Source organism: Chiloscyllium plagiosum, unplaced genomic scaffold (assembly GCF_037043375.1).
Source record: "Chiloscyllium plagiosum isolate Xiang-an unplaced genomic scaffold, Cpla_swu_hap1 HiC_scaffold_12, whole genome shotgun sequence".
Classification (NCBI taxonomy): domain Eukaryota; kingdom Metazoa; phylum Chordata; class Chondrichthyes; order Orectolobiformes; family Hemiscylliidae; genus Chiloscyllium; species Chiloscyllium plagiosum.
The window spans coordinates 34,770,172-34,793,598 of NW_028270150.1; the positions used below are offsets into that span (position 1 = coordinate 34,770,172).

General features: G+C 40.5%; 1 protein-coding gene across 1 annotated transcript in view; it reads right to left on the minus strand.

Annotated features, from left to right (window-relative positions):
- chd1l (chromodomain helicase DNA binding protein 1-like) overlaps nt 1-23,427 on the minus strand; it is a 108,407-nt gene that overhangs the window by 15,369 nt on the left and 69,611 nt on the right. Inside the window, exons 13-19 of the mRNA XM_043701160.2 lie at nt 22,655-22,769; nt 19,196-19,352; nt 17,604-17,766; nt 6,676-6,821; nt 4,782-4,945; nt 2,489-2,700; nt 378-476 (exon numbers count right to left, since the gene is read on the minus strand). Of these exons, the coding sequence (XP_043557095.2) occupies nt 378-476; nt 2,489-2,700; nt 4,782-4,945; nt 6,676-6,821; nt 17,604-17,766; nt 19,196-19,352; nt 22,655-22,769 (1,056 nt within the window). The remainder of the gene's footprint in view (nt 1-377; nt 477-2,488; nt 2,701-4,781; nt 4,946-6,675; nt 6,822-17,603; nt 17,767-19,195; nt 19,353-22,654; nt 22,770-23,427) is intronic.

Genomic DNA, 23,427 nt, shown 5'->3' on the forward strand with positions numbered 1-23,427 from the left:
ATGACAAAATAATTGTAATAGAAATACCAATGACAAATGATATAAATGAGAAATATGTTCACCAATAATGAAATTTTGTATGATCTAATTGTTAATTATTTTATTAATCATTGGCTAGTTATATTTTCAGAGAGTTTGTTTAGCATTTCCCCTTTTGACTTACTGTATGAAACACATGTCACTACTGTTCTTCACAGCACGACTGAACTGTAGTTCAGTTTTGCTTACTACATGCAACATATTTTTCAGGCTTAAATAGACTTCTAAGCAAAACAACACATTCATAAATTGCTCCACCGAGGTAGTTTATTTTTAAATTTTGAATATATTAAAGAAACAAAAAAAGATATCAACTACTAAAATTTACTCTCTTGTACCTTTCATTTTCCCTGCTCGTCCATAATGCTTTCTTGGTTCATCTGACCTAGCTTCCAAAGCTGTAAACAAACCTCCTTTTCCCCATCTTCCAGAGTCATCTAAAAATTGTAAATATTGAAAGAATGTTTAATGAAAGACAAATGTACGTAAAACCAAATTAAACTTGCCTTAAGACACAATTATTTGGATTGAACCAAACTGCATTCGTGAGGGGGGGTCTCGGACTCCAAAATTATTAATTTTGATAGTTTATTTACAGAAGATTGCTTTTAACATTGTGCTACTGTAAGAATCCAGCAACATGAATTTTCAAAAATATTTTTAGGCGATTAATGGGCACAGCAATAATAACTGCAGCAGGAAATCTAGGGCAGAACTAGATACATCTGTAGGTTTTCATGGATAAAAGATGGTCTGGTATTAACCTACTTGCATGAGTGAAAAAACTGCGTCAACAAAGAATCTTTTCAAAAATCAGTGTTCCTCTAATTCTGGCCTCTTATACATCCCCAATTTTATTTATGCCTGCATTATATAGCATCTAATTCTGGAATGACCTCCCTATAGATCTCCCCTTCCACAACTCACTTTCTTACTTTAAGACATGCCTTAAAACCTATCACATTGACCAAACTGTGATCATCAAACCTAAAATCTCCTTATGTGGTTCGTTATCATATTTCATTTTATAATGCTCCTGTGGGCCACCTTGAGACACTTCATTACGTTAAAAGCTGCAAATGTTGTTGCTGAAATAAAGTAAGTAGTTAGGAAATTATAGGCAGCTTCCTTAGATCACAGCTGGAACAGAAATCCATGCTTATGTGAAACCACTCTAGCCAGCTTTACAAATGCTGCTTGTCACTTACAGGAATAATGGATCTATTCAACTGAACAGAGTCAGTGGGCAGGATTTTCCTAGCCCTGGGATGGCAGGTTGGCCAGGAAAAAAAAGCAAAGAGCAAAATCACGGTGGCTCACTGATGTATGGGGAGAAAGTGAGGACTGCAGATGCTTGAGGTCAGAGTTGAGTCTGTGGCGCTGGAAAAGCACAGCAGGTCAGGCAGCATCCGAGGAGCAGGAGAATCGATGTTTCGCACATAAGCATTTCATCAGCCAGCCAGTCCTGATGAAGGGCTTATGCCTGAAACACCAATTCTCCTACTCCTCAGATGCTGCCTGACCTGCTGCGCTTTTCCAGCACCACATTCTTGGCTCACTGATGTAAGTCTGTTGCCAAACAGAAGTGTGAGATAGTGTACATATCTCCTATTAAAACTCATAGGATCGTATTATGGTCAATATTCAGCATTTGGTCAGCAACTGAATCAACCACCCACCTCACCTCCACAACCCTCCAATTCATACAAGTGGCCACTCTGTGATAGCCCTTGGGTATCTGAAGGCTCCGTACCTTTGGACCATCCAGCATCAAGACAGGCTATCTTCACAATCCATCTGATTTAATTTAACACTTTCTGCTCTGAGGGAGCTCTCTTGGTCTGAGCTATCTTCAGCAGCACCAGTAGTGCTGTCAAGGCTCAAGTTGCCAACATTTCTTGCCTGACATTTTAGCTTGGAATTTCTGAGCTGGTTGCTGCTTCCTCTGGAACCCCATTTTGTTCTGAAGCTTGTGGTAAATTCCTGTCAGAACGTCTGAAGGCAGAAATCTGTAGGTATTATTCCATGCACAAGCCAAATGTCACATTGCAAACCTAACAAGGGCAGTCTGACAGTGACCTAAACATTCACACATGAAAGAAATTTTACAGAATGACTCCGAGAAGGTGAGTAAGGTAGGCAGCTAATCCATGAGCTAAGTATTTAGGCAATTGTAGGTATCCAAATAATGGTGGAGATATAAAAATCAAAGATGTGCAAACAAAGTGGAGAAGTACACATAAACCAGAGCTGGAAGAGACTGTAAAGGTATGAAGGAGCAAGAGCATGAAGGAAATTGAACCTCACTTATGAGAACTTTAAAACCAAAGTATTACTACTCCAAGTGCCAGCGTAGACCAACAAATACAAGAGTGATGGTTGAACAGGACTTGGTTCTATCATCCATAATATAAGGCTTCTATAGTACAACGATTATTTTTCTACTTGCCAACACAATGCACTATTATTGCATCCTCTTTATCAGCAGCCATTGGGTGAGTGACATCCCCAAGAACATAATGAATGGATGTCTGTTCTGTATCTGTAGAATCGAGATCACCAGGAAGGTCATTTCCATCCTCCTCGGATTCATCCTCACTCTCACTACTCAACGATGGAAGACAGGGAGATCTGTAGCCATGAGATTCCCACCAAGCCATTCTAAGGAGAAATGTTATTTATAACTGCATTATTGCTATTTAAAACAAATATGGTCCCTGCTTAAAAAATTGGTGTAGGCTCTTAAAAAAAACCAAAACAGTTATTATATTGTTAAAGCAAGCAATTAGTTCTGAAATTGTTTGAGGTCTTTTGATAGTTTAATGAAGTGTCACATGGTTCTGTGCTCTTCCTTTATAATCTACAACAATTATGGTATTTCAAAGTGTTTTTGAAGAGGAAACATGTGATCAGCCTCAATGTAATGAAGTTCTGCCCAAATCAGCTTCAGTGAATTATCCTCGCTAAATTACTCATGTCCAAGGCTGAGAAGGTAAGGTGTATTAGCTATGGGAAATGCAGGGTGGCAGGGATAGAGTGCGCGCGTGCTGGTGGGGGTCTTGGTTGAATGCTCATTGGAGGGTCAATGTGGACTCGATGGGCCTAATGGCTTGCTTCAACACTGTAGGGATTCTATGAGTCTAGAACAGAATGGCATAAATGTCAAACCCTTCTCCAAACGTTCAGCAGATAATCTAGGCCAGCAATTCAGTTCTGAAGGAGCATTTCATTTTCAAGATACTATCTTTAGAATAGACTTTAGGCCAGAACTTGATTGCCCCTTGAAAGAAGAGCAAGGTATTTTTCCTGGCGGCCATACTTGTATTTATGTCTAGATTAGAGTGGTGCTGGAAGAGCACAGCAGGTCAGGCACCATCCGAGGAGCAGGAAAATCGACATTTTTGGCAAAAGCCCTTCATCAGGAACGAAGGCCTAATCTGGACTCTGATCTCCAGCATCTGCAGTCCTCACTTATGCCATACTTGTATTTATCCTGAGCCAAGGACAGATTAAATGGTCATTCATCTCATGCTTTTTGTGGCACTTGACTGTGTGTAAACTGGCATGCTTGCCTATAAAAACATTTATAATTCAAAAATAATTCAAGTACATTGGGACATCCTGGGAGTACGAGCGGTGCTATATAACAATACGTTTCTTCACTCGCGGTTTAAAATATTAACCTTGTTTGCTTTACACTATTTCCATTGGAGATAGAAAGAAATACAATGATTCAGCCACCAATGGCCAAGATGTTATTCTCAGTTTTTTCTTAATTAGCTGATTTCTGTATCTATTAGAGGTTCATGTATATCAACATCCAGAGGAGACAGGATTAAGTTTGTACGCAATATACCCACCTAACAAGCAGCCTGCCAATTCTTACCATGATGTAGAAATAATTTGCAATAAAGTGTTAGAATTAGATTGAAGGAATAGAACTCATGATGTGGAGCTGCTGGTTTTGGACTGGGGTGGATAAAGTTAAAAATCACACAACACCAGGTTATAGTCCAACAGGTTTCTTTAGAAGTACTAACGTTTGGAGTGCTGAGAGAGACAGAGAGAGAGGGAGAGAGAAAGAGAGACAGACAGAGACAGAGAACTATAGTGGGGTCACCTGTTGTGTAACATGAATCCAAGGTCACACTCGCGCAGACCTTCCTTCATACACACACTCTCTCATACACACACACACACATACACCTCACACCCACATTTTACCAAGCTTTCACATACGCAAACACATACACTCTCACGTGTACTCACACTCGTATGCACACACTCTCTCTCTCTCACATGCACACGGACACACATTTAAGTCTATGGGGTGAATTCTATTTGCAGATACATTCTATTTTGCTCAAAAAATGCACAATCTTCAGGCAGTCAATGCAGGTGTTGTGAAATGGACTGTAATTCTACAGGAAATCAGTGCCTTCAGGATTGAAGGGAAGAAAATTGCCAATAAAAAGAGAATAAAACTGAAAACAACAGGATTGATATGCTAGAACCAATGTTCATTTCTTATTTGCAACTAGAATCAACAAAAGGATACAAAGAGGAAAACGGTTATTCCTGACTACCCTGATTGGGTTCCCTAATTAGCAATATTATCCCTCCAGAAATATATTGCTTATTTTTGTTTCAATTGGACTTGCTAATCTATGACACTACTTTTAGTAATACCCTTCCTAAACAAGCAAAAAAAAATTTGAAGTGGCAATAAAGCAGTTCCTTACTTTTTTTTGTGTTCTTCCTCTTCTCGCTGCTGTTTCTTTTCAGATAGTAATTTTGCTCGTTTAGCTGCTGCCTCTTGACGTTTCTGACGCCGTTGCTCAAGTTCTTCAGGTGACAATATTCGTTTTTTCCTAATGGACAGATCCAGTGGAGCAGTCAAAAGCACCTGTACAGATAAGAAATAAGAAAGTGATAAAATCACAGAATCCCTACAGTGTGGGAAGCAGGCCATTTGGCCCATCGAGTCCACATTGACCCACTAAAAGCATCCCACCTATAGTTTCCTGATTTTTGTCTCCCTCCCTTTTTTGAATAAAGTTAAATAGCTTTTTTTCCAATATAAAAGAACCTTCCCAGAACATAATGAGTTTGAGAAAATTAAACCCAATGTATCAACTATCTCGCTAGCTACTAGGATGAAATCCATCAGGATCTGGAGACTGAAATTCAACAGTTCTTACGTCTACTTTCCTGTGTTTTCCCCACAACTCTTGATTTCCCTGCTAATCATACCTTAAATATGCACAAATACCCTAGTCCATAACTCTGTGGCAAGGAGTTCCAAAGACTCAAAACCCTCAAAGAAATGAATTCCTCCTCTCAATTTTAAATTGAGAGTAACAGTAATTTTCAGTAATCCTCCTGGTAACAGTAATTTTCAAGATCCCACTTCCTTTCAATTTCTGATTTACAGCTAGTTCTGGGATGCAACCTGCATCCTTTTTAGTGAAGACCAATACAAAATGTCTATTCAATTTGTTCAACATCTCTTCATCCTCCATTACCAGCTCCCCAGACTCATTTTGTACAGGACCAATAGTCACTTTGTTAAAACCTTTACTTTTTAACTTTCTGGAGAAACCTTTCCTATTTGCTTCTATATTTTTTGACTAACATTCTCTTTACTTTGGCTACATTTTCCCTTGTTAATATTTTTGCAATTCTTTGCTGTTTTTTATATCCTGTCCAACCTTCTGACCTGCCACTTGTCTTTGCACAAACAAATGTCTTTTTTTTTAAGTTTGATACGGTCTTTGACTTTGGAATCCTATGTGGATGGATTTTGAATCAGTGCCTGATTTTGGCACCACATTCCTCAAATATCCTTCTGGGTAACAAAAAAAAAATGATATCTGGAGGACTGGAATACAGGGGGTTGGAAGACATGTTTCAGTTATACAAAGTTCTAGGTTGACCCAAATAGGGACTACTGCAAACAGTTTTGCATGTCCTATCTTAGGGAAGATATATCAGCAACAGAGAGTTTTCTAAAATGATACTAGGACTCTGAGTTAAGAAATAAGGATTAAACAAACTAGAGTTGTGTTCCCTAGAACGTTGAAAGTTGATAATGATTGAAACAGTAGATTAGCAAGTAAAACATTTTTTCACTGGTTGATGAGTGTAGGGTATGGTAGGATATTCTAAAAATTAGAATCAGATCATTCAGGAATGAAATTAAGAAATATTTCTTCATACAAAGAATGGTAGATATTTGGAATTCTCTTCTGCAAATAGTAATTGATGTTGAATCTAGGATAGACATGGATGGAATTTTATTTGCCAAAGATATTAGGAGCATATGGAGGTAGTTTGCGGAATATCATGGTGTCACTAAATGGAAGAGCAAGCTCAGTTGGCAAAATGGCATACACTGATCCTATAAATAAATTATTATTAATTGGGATCAGGTGTGACCTTCTATGACTTTACAAATTTTGTTACTCTTTTATAATTTATCTTTAATTTACTAATATTATTACAGATTAACTGTCAGTACATTCAAGGATATGATTAAAGGCACATTAAAGGATATGATGAAAATTATTACAAAACAACACAAGGTTTGCATATGCAATTTACATAGAATCCTTAGAATTAGCACAGCTGTCTTACATTAGACTTTGTGCGGAGTGATCTTCCTCCTTTACTGGCTTCTTCAAGTACCATTTTGTGAAGATCCAGAAGTTGCTCAAAAGTTTTCTGATCTGCTGCACTGGGTTCTTTAGAATAATCTTTCCCCTCATATTGATACATGTGGCCTAAAATAAATAAGCCTTTGGTAATAATTTGCAGTTTAACAAGCTTGACTCTAATTAACCATTTAAAACAAAACAATTTTCTGCACCCAAAGGGATCATACCTTGGCTGCAGATTAAACTAGTTTAACACTTAGATTAAAATCATATACTTTTAAGTTCCTTTGGTTGCAAAGCAACAAGTTAATGACACTTGTGGGGTAACTATTAAATTGATGCAGTACAATGATATACAGCTTTGTTATGCCATGTATATTGTTCTATATTATCAACAGGCCCCTGATTTATGGCAACTAAATATGTCAAATTACATTATTAGATACCATTCAGCAGCATTCAGAATATTGTGGGTGAAGGTGAATTCTATAAAATGGAGGGCAGCTCTTGGTTTGGCAAGAAAAGGGATAGCGATTTTGAAATTTGGTAGCAAAGAAGTATCTTGAGACTTTGCAGCATTTGACTTAACAAAACTAAGGGGACAATATGCAAGCAGCACAGTTCTGAAAGTAAATGTTTTACTGTAAGAAGATTGTTTTTTGAATATCTGATTTTTTTTTAAAAATGAGACACTCGGGGGATCCAAGATGGCGGCGACCCAGCAAGTCTGAGTCGATAGTGCTCCTCCCAAGACTTGGGCAAAGTGGGCCACCCACCCCCACCACACTCACCAAATCATTTAAAATAGCTGTTTAATTTAATTAGTTGCTTAGTATTAAATTTAAACAACCTAATCTTTAGTAAAAATTACTAAAGGGAAGGGAGCCCACAGTTTTCAGCAAGCAGGAACCCCTCCCCCACCCTCTCCAGCTGCAGCAGAGGCGTCCGCAGCCGCTTCGGGGGACTTACCTAAGTGGCAAGCCTTGTGGAAATCATCTCCAAACTGGATGCGAAGATCGACGCTTTCATTGAAGAATCCCGAAGTCGATGGGACTCACTCTCGGCCGCACGACCGAGACATTAAAGAAATCGAGCGCTGAGTCAGAGGGGCAGAGCTAAAGGCCGCGACCTCCGAAACTACAGTGCAATGGGCTGTGGATCAGGTCCGGACTCTCGAACAGCGAGTCCAGACCTTAGAGAAACATATTGATGACCTCGATAATCGAGGTCGCCGAAAAAATATTCGTTTGCTGGGCCTTCCCGAACGGGAAGAGAAAGGCCAGCTTACAGCGTTTCTCGAGCAGTGGCTGCCACAGCTTTTAAACCTGGAAGATGGATCAGGCCAGGTAAGGGTGGAATGGGCCTACCGGGTTGCAATACATGGGCCCAGCTCGAACCAGCACCCCTGCCCGGTCCTGTTCTGGCTGCAGAGCTATAGGGAGAGGCAGATACTCCTAGAAGCCTCTAGAAATCTTGGAAAAGATTCCCAAGCCATGATCTATAAAGGATCCAAGATTATGTCATTCCAGGACTTTTCCCCAGGCCTGAAAGAGGAAGGCATTCGATGAGGCGAAGAAGTGTTTAAGGGACTTAAATATTCAGTACTCCTTACGCTACCCAGCAACCATGAAGGATCCGTGTATAACTTCGGATCGCCAGAAAAGGCTAAGGAATTTTTGGACTCTCTTAGATAAATTGTAAGAGACAATGGATGTTGGTTTGCCGTTCCCCCACTCCGATTTATATCCCCCTCCTTTTTCTCTTTTCTTACCTTACTGTTTAATATTATCTTGGGGGGTGGGGAGAGGGATTTATTTATTTGTTCTCTATTTAACGATTTTCTCCTCCCCTTGGGGTTTGTTTTTATTATTCTATTTATGTATGTGTGTATGTATATATATGTGAACGTATGTGTGTGTGTGTATATATATATATATATATATATATAAGCCGGGGAGTTTAGTTAATGTTGGTGGGGGGAGGTGGTTACCTTATTCTATTTTACCTCTGTCTCGAGGAGCGGGGTTGTTTTCCCTTGCTATTTTGTATTATTATATTTAATTATTATTTGTTGAGGTTGTCATTTTATAGTTATATATGTTTATACATGGTATTAACATTACCAAATATATCCAGGGGAGGGTGGTGGTGGTCCGGGGGTGGGGGGGTTAGGGTGCTCACTGTTAACTCTAGCTTTGTATTATATTTGAATTCTCCTCATCCTATTGAGGAGCGCCTGGGTGAAGGGTGGGGCATTGGTTGGAGAGGATAAGATGGACCTTTGGAAAGGAGGTGATACCCCCTGGGAACAAGGGGGAAAATCTCCATTTAAATACGTTTTTTTTTATTATTTAGAAATAGTTTTTTATTATACTGTTGTGAGTGTATTAGAGAGCCTTTATTTTTGTGAATTTTATGTGCTCTATGCTCGGGATATTTTGGATAGGGTTTCCCCTCCAGAGGGGTCTCGGATTTGCCCGGATGATTATGGTTGATCAGTCGGTTAAGTGGTGCACCTGGAATGTCAAGGGGAGTAATTCCCCAGTCAAAAGGAAGAAAATATTATCAAATCTTAAGAAAGAAAGAGTTGATATAGCTCTCCTACAGGAGACATATCTGTTGGATAAAGAACACTTGAAATTACGACAGGGTGGATTTGATCAGGCCTTTTTTTCTTCTTTTAGCTCAAAAAGTAGGGGAGTTGTTATTCTTGTTCAGAAGAATTTCCCTTTCAAAATCCTAAATCAGATAAAAGACGAATCTGGACGATATATTCTGATTAAAGCCCTTATAAATGGAGAGGAATATGGGATTTTAAATTTGTACTGCCCCCCGGCACACCCCTTTAAATTTATAACGGAAGCCTTCTCAAAATTGATGGCTTTTGGTGCCTGTCATACAATTATAGGGGGAGACTTTAATTGTATTATGGATCCGGAAATAGATAGGATTCCCAAGAGTACTGCAGGAGTATCTCCCAGATCTAGACAATTGGTGGATCTGAACAAAGAATTAAGATTAGATGATGTATGGAGATGTCTTCATCCACAGGGCAGAGATTTTTCTTTTTACTCCAATTCATATAAATGCCATACCAGAATTGATATGTTTTTTGCCCCCTCGATTTTTTTAAAATTCCATATCATCCTGTAAAATAGGTAATATAGCAATTTCCGACCATGCTGCTGTATATATGGAAACCAAGGCAAGGAACAATGGGATATCCCCTCGGCATTGGCATATGGACCCCTTCCTAATGAAAGACAGTAAATTTGTAAAGTACTTCTCTCAAGAATTTAAAACTTTTTTAGAAATTAATTTAGGGACAGCTAGCAACCCATCAATGATGTGGGAGACCATCAAAGCTTACACGCGAGGTTTGATCATCTCCTACTCAGCGACCCAGAAAAAATTAAAGGGAGAACAACAGTGCCTGCTCAAAGCACGCTTAAAAGCAGCTGAAACTGCATACGCTGATAGACCTTCTATTATTAAATTGCAAAGGATTACGACCCTTAGGACAGCTCTAAACACTACACTTACCCAAACGGCTAAGAGGGAAATATTATTTGCAAAACAAAGGTTATATGAATTTGGCGACAAACCGGGTAGATACTTAGCATTTCTTGCAAAGAAAAAAAAAGGCCCCTCAAACTATCACGTCTATCAAGGAAAATACGGGTATTTTGACTCATGATCATAAAAAGATTAATGCAATCTTTAGAAAATTTTATTCTGATTTATACAAATCGCAGGATTGTGAAGACAGGACTAGGAGGATGCAATCATTTTTTTAAAATTTGACCTTTCCGGGCCTAACTCCAGAACAGGTATCGGTCTTAAATGCTCCCCTAACAGTCCAAGAAATACTTGACGCAATAGGCAACTTCAGAGCGGTAAGACACCTGGCCCAGATGGTTTTCAAGCTGAATTCTATAAAGAATTTACAGAAATATTGGCTGGTCCACTTATGGACATGTATAACAATGCATATAGTCAGGGCTGTCTCCCGCCTTCACTGAAAGAGGCAAATATCTCTCTTATCCTTAAAAAAGGAAAGGATCCTGAAGATTGTACATCATACAGACCAATATCCTTGCTAAATGTAGATTTTAAAAACCTTTCTAAAACGTTAGCATTGAGACTAGAAAGGGTACTGCCACATATCATAAAGGAGGATCAGACGGGGTTTATTAAGGGCCATAGATCATCCAATAATATTAGAAGGGTTTTGAATATGATTCAAGCCTGCCATTAGGGAGAGATACCAGGAGTAGTAGCTTCATTAGACGCGGAAAAGGCATTTGATAGGGTTGAATGGTCATATTTGTTTTACACATTGGAAAGGTTTGGCATTGGAAAGGTGTTTACCAAATGGGTCTCAACATTGTATAGTGATCCCAAAGCAGTTGTGGTTACCAATGGATTAAGTTCGGATAGCTTCAGTGTGGGTAGGGGCTGCCGTCAGGGATGTCCTCTCTCGCCATTGTTATTTACGCCAGTAATTGAACCACGAGCAGAAGCTATACGGGCTGATCCTAATATAATGGCCCCGAGGATTGGTACAGGTAAACATAAAATTACCCTGTATGCAGATGATGTTTTTCTATTCCTCAGTAATCCTCTGATGTCCGTACCTCGCTTAATCCAAGTTATTAATACATTTAGCGCATTCTCAGGCTATAAAATTAATTTCTCAAAATCGGAGGCTATGCCAATGGGTGGCCTTGCTATGATACCCCACTTAGTGGATGGATCCCATTTTCCCTTTCGTTGGTCCCTGGAGGGTTTCTTATATTTAGGTATTTTTATTACCCCAGTATTTGGTCAGTTATACAAGGCTAACTTTGTGCATTTACTGGAAAGGATAAGGCAGGACCTCCAGCGATGGGGAGACCTTCCAATTTCCTGGCTGGGTAGAATAGCACTAATTAAAATGAATGTCATGCTCCGTCTCCTGTACCCTATGAGAATGCTTCCGGTGATGCTGCCGAGGCTGGCACTATGTAAATTATATGGCTGGTTGGGTTCCTTTATCTGGAATCATAGACGGCCCCTCATTAAGCTGAAGAAGCTACAGCTTCCACAGGCAAGGGGAGGATTGGACTTAACTGATATTTCCTAAAATCTGGGAAGTTCTTTATTAAGTTACATAGCTGATTGGGTCTTGTTTGATCCACAATCAATCTGGCTGGACATCGAAGCTTCTCAAGTAAAATGCCCACTTATTAACCTTTTATTTTCAGACAAGAGGAAAATCATTACGGATCACTGTAAAAACCCTATAATACTACACACAATTAAAGCTTGAAATATAATGCGGCAAAATGAGGGCAACTCACATAAAACATCCCCCTGTGCGCCGATAGTGGGAGCATGGGGATTCCAACCGGGGTTTACAGATGCCACTTTTAAACTCTGGAGATCCAGGGGTATCTCATGTCTAGGGGACCTATTTGAAGATGGGGTCCTGATGTCTTTTGAACAGCTGCGTCAGAAATTCGGATTACCTATTGGAGACCTCTATCGATACTTCCAAATTCGAGACTATATACAGAAGAAGACTACGTTATTAGATAGTCTTTATAAATCAGATAGAGAATGTAGAGTACTACGACCAATGGGGATATCCTCCATCAGTACTATTTATCATTTACTACATGATGAAGTATCAGGAGATATGGACAATCTGCTTAAAACACGGGATCAGGAATTGGGACTAGAAATCTCTATAGAAACGTGGAATGACATTTGGGGAAACGCCAGAAGAATCACCATCTGTAACAGAACTCAGGCTATCCAGCTGAAGATACTTCATAGGGCCCATATAGCACCGGATCGATTGGCAAAATTTAAGGCAGGGGCATCCCCAATGTGTCCCAAATGTAAAATAGAGGTGGGCACTCTTGTACATTGTCTATGGACCTGTCATAAGATCCATAGATACTGGACTAAAGTAGCAAGTGCCCTGATAGAAACTTTAGGAACGGAAATTAAAGTGGACCCCGTATCTCTCCTTTTGGGCTTTTCGAACTTATCCTCCCTGGACATGCACGGGAAGAGACTATTTTCTATTCTCTCTTTCTGTACAAGGAAAAATATTTTGGTAAACTGGGTGGCTGAGGGCTCCCCTGGACTTTCAAATTGGCACAGATTAATTATGGAATGTATTCCCCTTGACTTCCTTACAAATATGGTGCACCAAAAGACCGAATTATTTTATAAAATATGGCAACCCTTCTTGAATTATATGAATACAGATATTTCGGCTATCCTAACAAGGGCTTTTATTTAATTGAGATTACAAACCTGACTGGTCCGGGGCCCCTTGGGAGAGGAATCCCACACGAATACGGGTTTTGTTACATTTGATGTTAACACATTCCGAGCATGTATCTCACTACCCAATTTCTATGTTATCCGCTGTTTTTTTTTCTCTTTCTCTTATTTGAATAATGTAAGAGACTTAAATATACACTCTGGTTAGTTGTAGGTTAGATTAGTAGTTAGTTGAGTTTTGTTTTTTTTTCCTCGGTATTTTCCTTCTGTTAAATTTTGGTTATTATATATTTAAGATTTAATTGTATATCAATGTTTGTACTTGAGAGTTTTGTTTATTTTTGTAAACTTGTTAAAATGTTAAATTTCTAATAAAAATATCTATATTAAAAAAAACACTCAGGGAATATATGGGCTTCTCTGGCTGGGTAAGCACTTTTTGCCCATCCTTAATTGCCTCATGAAGGTGGTGGGGAGCTGTGTTCTTGAATCACTGCAGCCCACAGGTACATGACAATACTGTTCAGGAGGGAATCCAGAGCAGGTGGAGATGAATTATCCACTGCACTTCTGGCTGAAGACTGTTGCAAATGCTTTAGCCTTTTTATTTTTCATTGATGTGCTGGGCTCCTTCATTATTGAGAATAGGGATATTCCCTTTTAAGCGGTTTAATTGCCCGCCACTATTCATGAATAGAACATAGAACAATACAACGCAGTACAGGCCCTTCGACCCTCGATGTTGCGCCGATCCAAGCCCACCTAACCTACACTAGCCTACTATCCTCCATATGCCTATCCAATGCCCGCTTAAATGCCCATAATGAGGGAGAGTCCACTACTGCTACTGGCAGGGCATTCCATGAACTCACGACTCGCTGAGTAAAGAACCTACCCCTAACATCTGTCCTATACCTACCCCCCCCTTAATTTAAAGCTATGCCCCCTTGTAATAGCTGACTCCATACGTGGAAAAAGATTCTGTCGACCCTATCTAAACCCCTAATCATCTTGTACACCTCTATCAAGTCACCCCTAAACCTTCTTTTCTCCAATGAAAACAACCCCAAGTGCCTCAGCCTTTCCTCATACGATCTTTCTACCATACCAGGCAACATCCTGGTAAACCTCCTCTGCACCCGTTCCAGTGCCTCCACATCCTTCCTATAATATGGCGACCAAAACTGCACACAATACTCCAGATGCGGCCGCACCAGAGTCTTATACAACTGCAACATGACCTCAGCACTCCGGAACTCAATTCCTCTACCAATAAAAGCGAGTACGCCATATGCCTTCTTCACCGCACTATTTACCTGGGTGGCAACTTTCAAAGATCTGTGTACATGGACACCAAGATCCCTCTACTCATCCACACTACCAAGTATCCGACCATTAGCCCAGTACCCCATCTTTTTATTACTCTTACCAAAGTGAATCACCTCACACTTAGCTACATTGAACTCCATTTGCCACCTTTCTGCCCAGTTCTGCAGCTTATCTATATCCCCCTGTAACCTGCCATATCCTTCCTCTGTCTACAACTCCTCCGACTTTCGTATCATCCGCAAACTTGCTCACCCAACCTTCTAACCCCTCCTCCAGGTCATTTATAAAAATGACAAACAGCAATGGTCCCAAAACCGATCCTTGCGGAACACCGCTAGTGACGGCACTCCAAGATGAACCTTTGCCATCAACTACTACCCTCTGTCTTCTTCCAGCCAGCCAACTCCTAATCCAAACCTCCAACTCACCCTCAATGCCATACCTCCGTATTTTTTGCAGTAGTCTACCATGGGGAACTTTATCAAACGCCTTACTAAAATCCACATACACCACATCTACCGCTTTCCCCTCGTCCACCTCCTTAGTCACCTTCTCAAAGAATTCAATAAGGTTTGTGAGGCACGACCTGCCCTTCACAAAACCATGCTGACTATCCTTGATCACATTATTCCTATCCAGATGTTCAAAAATCCTATCCCTTACAATTCTCGCTAAGATTTTGCCCACAACAGAAGTGAGACTCACCGGCCTATAGTTACTAGGGTTATCCCTACTCCCCTTCTTGAACAAGGGAACCACATTTGCTAGCCTCCAATCTTCTGGTACTACTCCTGTAGACAACGAGGACATAAAAATCAAGGCCAATGGCTCTGCAATCTCCTCCCTTGCTTCCCAGAGAATCCTAGGATAAATGCCATCAGGCCCAGGGGACTTATCTATTTTCACCCTTTCCAGAATTTCCAACACCTCTTCTCTACATACCTCAAAGCCATCCATTCTACTTAATTGTGACTCAGTACTCGCATTGACAACAATGTCCTGTTCCTGATTGAATACTTTTCGTCAGTATTCAGTGTCTCCCCAATCTCTTCAGCCTCCACACGCAACTTCCCACTACTATCCTTAACTGGACCTATTCCTACCCTAGTCATTCTTTCATTCCTGACATACCTATAGAAAGCTTTAGGGTTTTCCCTAATCCTACCAACTAAGGACCTTTCATGTCCCCTCCTTGCTGCTCTTAGCTCTCTCTTCAGGTCCTTCCTGGCTACCTGATAACTCTCAATCGCCCCAATTGAACCTTCACGCCTCATCTTTACATAGGCCGCCCTCTTCCCTTTAACAAGGGATTCCAATTCCTTATTAAACCACGGCTCCCTCACACGACCCTTTCCTCCCTGCCTGACGGGTACATACTTATCAAGGACACTCAATAGTTGCTCCTTGAACAAGCTCCACATATCAATTACACCCTTGCCTTGAAGCTTACTTTTCCAAGCCACACATCCTAAGTCATGCCTCACCGCATCATAATTTCCCTGCCCCCAGCTATAACTCTTGCCCTGTAGTGCACACTTATCCCTCTCCATCACTAGAGTAAAAGTCACCGAATTGTGGTCACTGTCCCCAAAGTGCTCACCTACCTCTAATTCTAACACCTGGCCTGGTTCATTGTTGTGGTTCTGTTCGCCGAGCTGGGAATTTGTGTTGCAGACGTTTCATCCCCTGTCTAGGTGACATCCTCAGTGCTTGGGAGCCTCCTGTGAAGCACTTCTGTGATGTTTCCTCTGGCATTTGTAGTGGTTTGAATTTGCTGCTTCCGGTTGTCAGTTCCAGCTGTCTGTTGCAGTGGTCGGTATATTGGGTCCAGGTCGATGTGCTTATTGATTGAATCTGTGGATGAGTGCCATTCCTCTAGGAATTCCCTGGCTGTTCTCTGTTTGGCTTGTCCTATAATATTAGTGTTGTCCCAGTCGAATTCATGTTGCTTGTCATCTGCGTGTGTGGCTACTAAGGATAGCTGGTTGTGTCGTTTTGTGGCTAGTTGGTGTTCATGGATGCGGATTGTTAGCTGTCTTCCTGTTTGTCCTATGTAGTGTTTTGTGCAGTCCTTGCATGGGATTTTGTACACTACATTGGTTTTGCTCATGCTGGGTATCGGGTCCTTCGTTCTGGTGAGTTGTTGTCCGAGAGTGGCTGTTGGTTTGTGTGCTGTTATGAGTCCTAGTGGTCGCAGTAGTCTGGCTGTCAGTTCGGAAATGCTCCTGATGTATGGTAGTGTGGCTAGTCCTTTGGGTTGCGTCATGTCCTCGTTCTGTTGTCTTTCCCTTAGGCATCTGTTGATGAAATTGCGCTGGTATCCGTTTTTGGCGAATACATTGTATATGTGTTTTTCTTCCTCTTTTTGCAGTTCTGGTGTACTGCAGTGTGTTGTGGCCCTTTTTAATAGTGTCTTGATGCAACTTCTTTTGTGTGTTGACAAGCAACATGAATTCGACTGGGACAACACTACTATTATAGGACAAGACAATCAGAGAGCAGCCAGGGAATTCCTAGAGGCATGGCACTCATCCACAGATTCAATCAATAAGCACATCAACCTGGACCCAATATACCGACCACTTCAACGGACAGCTGGAACTGACAACCAGAAGCGGCAGATTCAAACCACTATAAATGCCGGAGGAAACATCACAGAAGCGCTTCACAGGAGGCTCCCAAGCACCGAGGATGTCACCTAGACAGGGGACGAAACGCCTGCAACACAAATTCCCAGCTCGGCGAACAGAACCACAACAATGAGCACCCGAGCTACAAATCTTCTCACAACCTTTGAACTATTCATGAATAGATGGAATAGGACTGCAGAATGTAGGCTTAATGTGGAATGTGGAATCACCTCGCTCTATCACTCGCTGCTGATTTTTTTTTTAACATGCAATTAGCCCCGTGTTAAAGCTTCACCAGGCTGCCATCTAACTCTTAACTTTGCCTAGTTGGCATGCCACATTTTACATTTCACTGATCTAGGCTGATCCTTGGCTTGAAGATATTAGTTGAGTGGAGGGTGCCATGAGATTGCAGATTATGTACGGCGGCCCAGAGGGTGTTGTTGATTCACAGTCTTGAGTGCTAGATCTGTTCAAATCATTTAGTGTGGTAATAGTGCTACAAAACATAATAAAGGTTATCCTCAAAGTGGAGACCATGAATTAAGCATATAGATTAGAACAATTAACGAAATTTAAAAATTTTGAAGGAACTGAATAACTCAAATGAATAGCAAAGATCTTCAAGCCTTACAAGCATTGATACTTGTAGTAAATCACAAACACATACTTGTTCCCTTTGACTCTTCTTCTATTGTCTGCACTGATTGCTCCTTGGTGATCCACAATCCATTCCTGGTTTCACCTAAAATATTTTCCATATCAACATCTTCAATCGTGCTCTCTTCAGTAGACAGTAATTTATCCAGACCAAATTTCAGGATGTCACTTAACTAAACGAAAAAAGCCAAGTAAATTTATTTATGGCAAAGGCTCTCTAATCACCACTAAATAAATAATTTTTTTTTTAAACAGCAGAATAAAACAAGTCAACTAACCTTGATTTTATGTTGACTTGGTATTTTCAACCTTTTTATTCATTTACAATTATGAAAGAAAGCTACATTTTTTAGATTAGATTAGATTTCCTACAGTGTGGAAACATGCCCTTCGGCCCAACCAGTCACACCTACCCTCCAAAGAGTAACCCACCCAGACCCATTTCCCTCTGACTAATGCACCTAACACTATGGGCAATTTAACATGGCCAAATTATCTGATCTACACAATTTCTTTTGCAACAGACTATTTAATACCTTTAAGGTCTGCTTGTTTCAGTAGTGAATGCAAACCTTGATCAGTTTCCTACTAATATAACACAAGATGAGGGCTAAGTTGGAAAGCTCAGGTTCAGGGGTTCAGCCACCTGGAAAGGATTTTAATCTCCTTCAGTGCATCATTCAAATCAAGAACTAGTAGTTTCTTAAATGATTTCTGGGTTTTTTTTTTAATCTATCTTACCATGTCAACTGTTCAATTTGTTGCTTACTCTTTGAGATAAGAATTTCCTGACATTAATATTAATTTGTTTTTACTAACCTTCACCCCTGTGCTAGGTTATACTGTCAATTTAATTATGATGTTCCATCTTTATTTTATTCTATGATTTATTATATTTCTCCTCATAGTTGCATTTGAATTACCTATTTCCAAGGAGTCAAATGTTCTCCAATTTTTTATTATAACTCAGTCTTTTAATAGTAGAAATCAATTGTTATTCAATTTGTATCGAGTCACTGATTTAAATTCAGTGTTACTACAGCACCATTAATTTAAAGCCTGTATTTGAGGAAAGATCAGCAGATGGTGAGACACCAGTCATGAGCGGCCTGCAGGCAGGACAAGGGTGAGTATAGCATGGGTTGAAGATTGCCAAAGGCTCTGCTCAGGAAAATTCAGATGAGCACTTCACTGGAGTTGCTGAAAGTGATGATACTGTATGCACAATTAAAGTCTTGCATATTGATGGGGAATACTAGAAAGACAACAGTAGAATCCATTACCAACTTGCTAAAGGCTTCATGCAAAATTTACAGCATATTCTTTGCAGTGTGTAAATGGTGACTGATCCCATTAACAAATTATCGCCATTAACGAATAAATAAGAACTAGCAGGAGCAAAAAAATCAAAACAGTTGGCAGAAGAGTTAGAAAATTAGTAGATCTTTACACAGAAAATCAAATTCTTCATATTGCTTCAAAAGCAAATTTCATTTGCAGAAAATGAAAGACAAACTAATGGTCAACAATGGCAATAAAAGATGCAAGAGAAAACCATGAACCCTCTGTCCATTTAGACAGTAAGTGCAAACAGACTCTCACCTGCATATCAAAAGTTGCAGGTAATTCTTCTCCCTCCTTCATAGAGAACTGACCACCTTCAATCAATGTGTTTGTCAATTTCAGTTTCGACATAGCTCGTCTGTAAATCAATTCTTCGACGGTGTCTCTTCCAATTAGCCGAATAATTTTGACTGGCCTTTCAATATAAAGACGTCACTTTACAGGAGAGAACTGTTTTTGTGGTTTCAAATTATCTTGACAAGTGAGCACCTGGCTTTAATATGTATGATGCCATGCAAGATTTTATAAATTTAGTCAAGCATAAACTCAATGTTTATACAAATGGCAACAGTGAGACACTGGTCCCACAATTTAATACAGAAGAAAATCAAAATAGTTTCAATTCTTTTCACATAAGTTGTCAAAATTACACTTTAGATCTTGCTGACAGAAATACGTAACACTTTTGTCATTGAAACACACTTTCAAAAAGAAATGAGAAAGTATGCATTTAATTTATTAACAAGTTGAACTTCAAATTATTAGAGCAAAATTAGGCAGTGAACAAAAGTGGATTTGGGGATTGTGATGCAGGAATACCCAGTACTTATTGCTTCCAATGTAGGCATTGGGCTAGCTTACTGCTGCCTGCTAATTTAATGATTGTATTGTGCAGATGGTAGTAAACGTGCTGTTGGATGAATACACAACTTAATAGGGGATGCAAAATCACAAATTCCATTGCTGCAAGGCTCATACCCACAGCTCACTATCTGTACACACCAACAACTATTCTACTTTGCCAGCCAGATAAGTGAAACAAATGGCAGCACATTTAGTGACACACTGCCTTTCTCTAACAAGTTAATGTGGCATATAACCAGAACCGGGGAACAAGTAAAATTGCATGCCTTTGCCCCAATGGCAACCTTATCCTCCACTGATGTTAAACCAACCAACCTGTAGAAATCAGCAATGTCGTTATATACTCTCTTGATTAAGGGTGTCAGATTTTCACCCTCCAGTCCTTTGTCGCCTTTCCTTGGCAAACTCTCCTACTGTCATCACACAAACTTCCCTTCACATTCTGGGAAGCAAAGCCATACCAGATGATTTCTCTATTCCAGACATGGCCACCTTTGCAGCATATCCTGCAATTTTCCATTGTTTTTCTCTATCAACTGATTTTTAACCACATTGTATCAGTGTTTACAAAGGAACATACAAAAGTACAATACAGAACAGGCCCTTCGGCCCACGATGTTGTGCCGAGGAATATTCCTAATCGAAAATAAGATAACCTATCCTACACATTCCTCAATTCACTACTGTCTATGTGCGTGTCCAGCAGGCGCTTAAATGTCCCTAATGACTCTGCTTCCACCACCACCACCACTGGCAATGCATTCTATGCATTCACAACTCTCTGCAAAAAGAACCTACCTCTGACATCTCCTCTACACCTTCCTCCTAATCTCTTAAAATGATGACCCCTCATGCCAGTCAATCCTGCCCTAGGGAAAAGTCTCTGGCTATTGACTCTATCCATGCCTCTCATTATGTTGTATACCTCGATCAGGTTACCTCTCTTCCTCTTCCTCCTCTCCAGAGAGTAAAGTCCGAGCTTAGTCAACCAGTGGGCGGCACGGTGGCACAGTGGTTAGCACTGCTGCCTCGCAGCGCCAGAGACCCGGGTTCAATTCCCGACTCAGGCGACTGACTGTGTGGAGTTTGCACGTTCTCCCCGTGTCTGCGTGGGTTTCCTCCGGGGGCTCCGGTTTCCTCCCACAGTCCAAAGATGTGCAAGTCAGGTGAATTGGCCATGCTAAATTGCCCGTAGTGTTAGGTAAATGTAGGGGTATGGGTGGGTTACGCTTCGGCGGGTCGGTGTGGACTTGTTGGGCCGAAGGGCCTGTTTCCACACTAAGAAATCTAATCTAATCTCTTCGTAAGACAAGCCCTCCAGTCCAGGCAGCATCCTGCTAAACCTTCTTTGCACCGTCTCCAAAGCCTCCGCAATTTTCCTATAGTAGGGCGACCAGAACTGGACACAATATTCCAAGTGTGGTCTCACCAGGGTCTTGCAGAACTGCAGCCAAACATCGCAGCTCTTAAACTCGATCCCACTGTTAATGAAAGCTAAAATACCATATGCTTTCTTAACAACCCTATCCACTTGGGTGGCAACTTTGAGGGATCTATGTTCCTCCACACTGCCAAGAATCCTGTCTTTAATCTTATATTCAACATTCAAGTTTGACCTTCCAAAATGCATCAGTTCGCATTTATCCAGGTTAATGTCCACCTGCTATTTCTCAGGCCAGTTCTGCATCCTGTCTATGTCGTGCTGCAGCCTGCAATAGCCTTCGATACTATCTACAGCACCTCCAACCTTTGCGTCACCAGCAAATTTATGAACGCACCCTTCAATCTCCTCATTCAAGTCATTTATAAAAATTATAAAAAGAGCAAAGGCCCAAGAACAGAGCCCTGTGGGATACCACTGACCTTCTTTCAATCTACAACCGCTCTCTTCCTTCTGTCAGCCAACCAATTCTGAATCCAGACAGCCAGATCTCCCTGCATCCCATACTTCCTGACTTTATGTATGAGCCTACCATGGGGAACCTTATCAAATGCCTTGCTGACGTCCATGTACGCCACATCCACTGCTCGACCTGTCTCATCACCTCCTCAAAAAACTCAATAAGATTTGTGAGGCACGACCTGCCCCTCACAAAGCCATGCTGACTGCCTTTAATCACTCTATGCTTTTCCAAATAGTCATAAATCCTATCCCTCAATTCTTTCCAACTCCTTGCTGACCACAGACACAAGACTAACTGGTCTGTAATTGTCAGGGATTTCCCTATTCCCCTTCTTGAAAAGAGAACAACATTTGCCTCCCTCCAATCCTCCGGTACAACTCCAGTGGAGAATGAGGAAGCAAAGATCTTATTCAGATAAGTACTTATAAAGTATTCTAGCCTAAAATCCTATTAGGGACCAAAAGCATGATGTAAGACTATTACTACTTGCTATTTGCATGTCGGTAGAAGATTCCTCAGTTCCTTCAATGTTAACTGCCATTTTGTACTTGGATTCTCTCTTTGCAAGTCAATGTGCCATCTCAACCTATAGTATTTGATCTGGTTCCCACTTGCAGAATTGTCATCAATTGTTTTATCAATATCTTAGAAACAAAAATCTATTTTCAACAATTTAGGCTAACAAGATGAAACAGATTGGCTCTGTGAAATAAAAATGACAGCAATGACAAACAATATCAACCTTCAATGATTAACTGCAAACAAAAGAACTCTGCGGAATACATTTTAAAAAGAAACTTTATAGAAGATGAAAATTGACTACGTTTTTAACAAGCTTACAAAAGATGCACAATCCAGACATTTGAAGTGACACCAAAATCCTTCAAGAATTCATAATTATCAGCATTAGATATGAAATAAAGATTCTATAGAGTATTCATTCACTTACTTTTTCTGGCCAATCCTGTGAGCCCGTGCTGCTGCCTGGAGATCATTTTGAGGATTAAAATCACTGTCCACAAATATCACAGTGTCAGCAGCAGTAAGATTCATTCCAACACCACCTAGTTAAAAAACAGATCAACTCAACTTTGCAGAAGGTGAAGTATATTGGGAATAGGTCTGAAGTCACATGACACCAGGTTATAGTCCAACAGGTTTATTTGAAATCACAAGCACTTGGAGTGCTGCTCCTTCGTCAGGTGAAGTCCTTCATTTCACTTGACGAGGGAGCAGCACTCTGAAAGCTTGTGATTTCAAATAAACCTGTTGGACTATAACTGAGTGTCGTAGGACTTCTGATCTTGTCCACCCTAGCCGAATACTGGCACCTCCACATGATGTGTTGGGAATCAGGAGGGTCTCTTGTGCTGCAATTGTATTGTCCCCATCTCTGGACAGGGAGATGTGGATTTAAGTCCCACCTGTTCCTGAGGTGGATCATAACATGTCTCGACAGGTTGATAAAAATATCTTTAATGATAAGGTAAGGTTAATGAAACTGTTGCTGTTTTAATTATAACAGCAAGATCAAAGGAGGACCTGATAGAGGTGTTCTGAATTACTAAGGAGTTAAACCGGGTAATCAAATTTGAAGGGGTCGGAGCAATTAGTGATCAAAAGCAGGATGCACATATAGAGGCACAGATTTTAGCAGACTTGAGAAGTCTGTATATTGTGCATATTTAAATACTGTAGACTACAGCCCTCTGTCAGATTTTT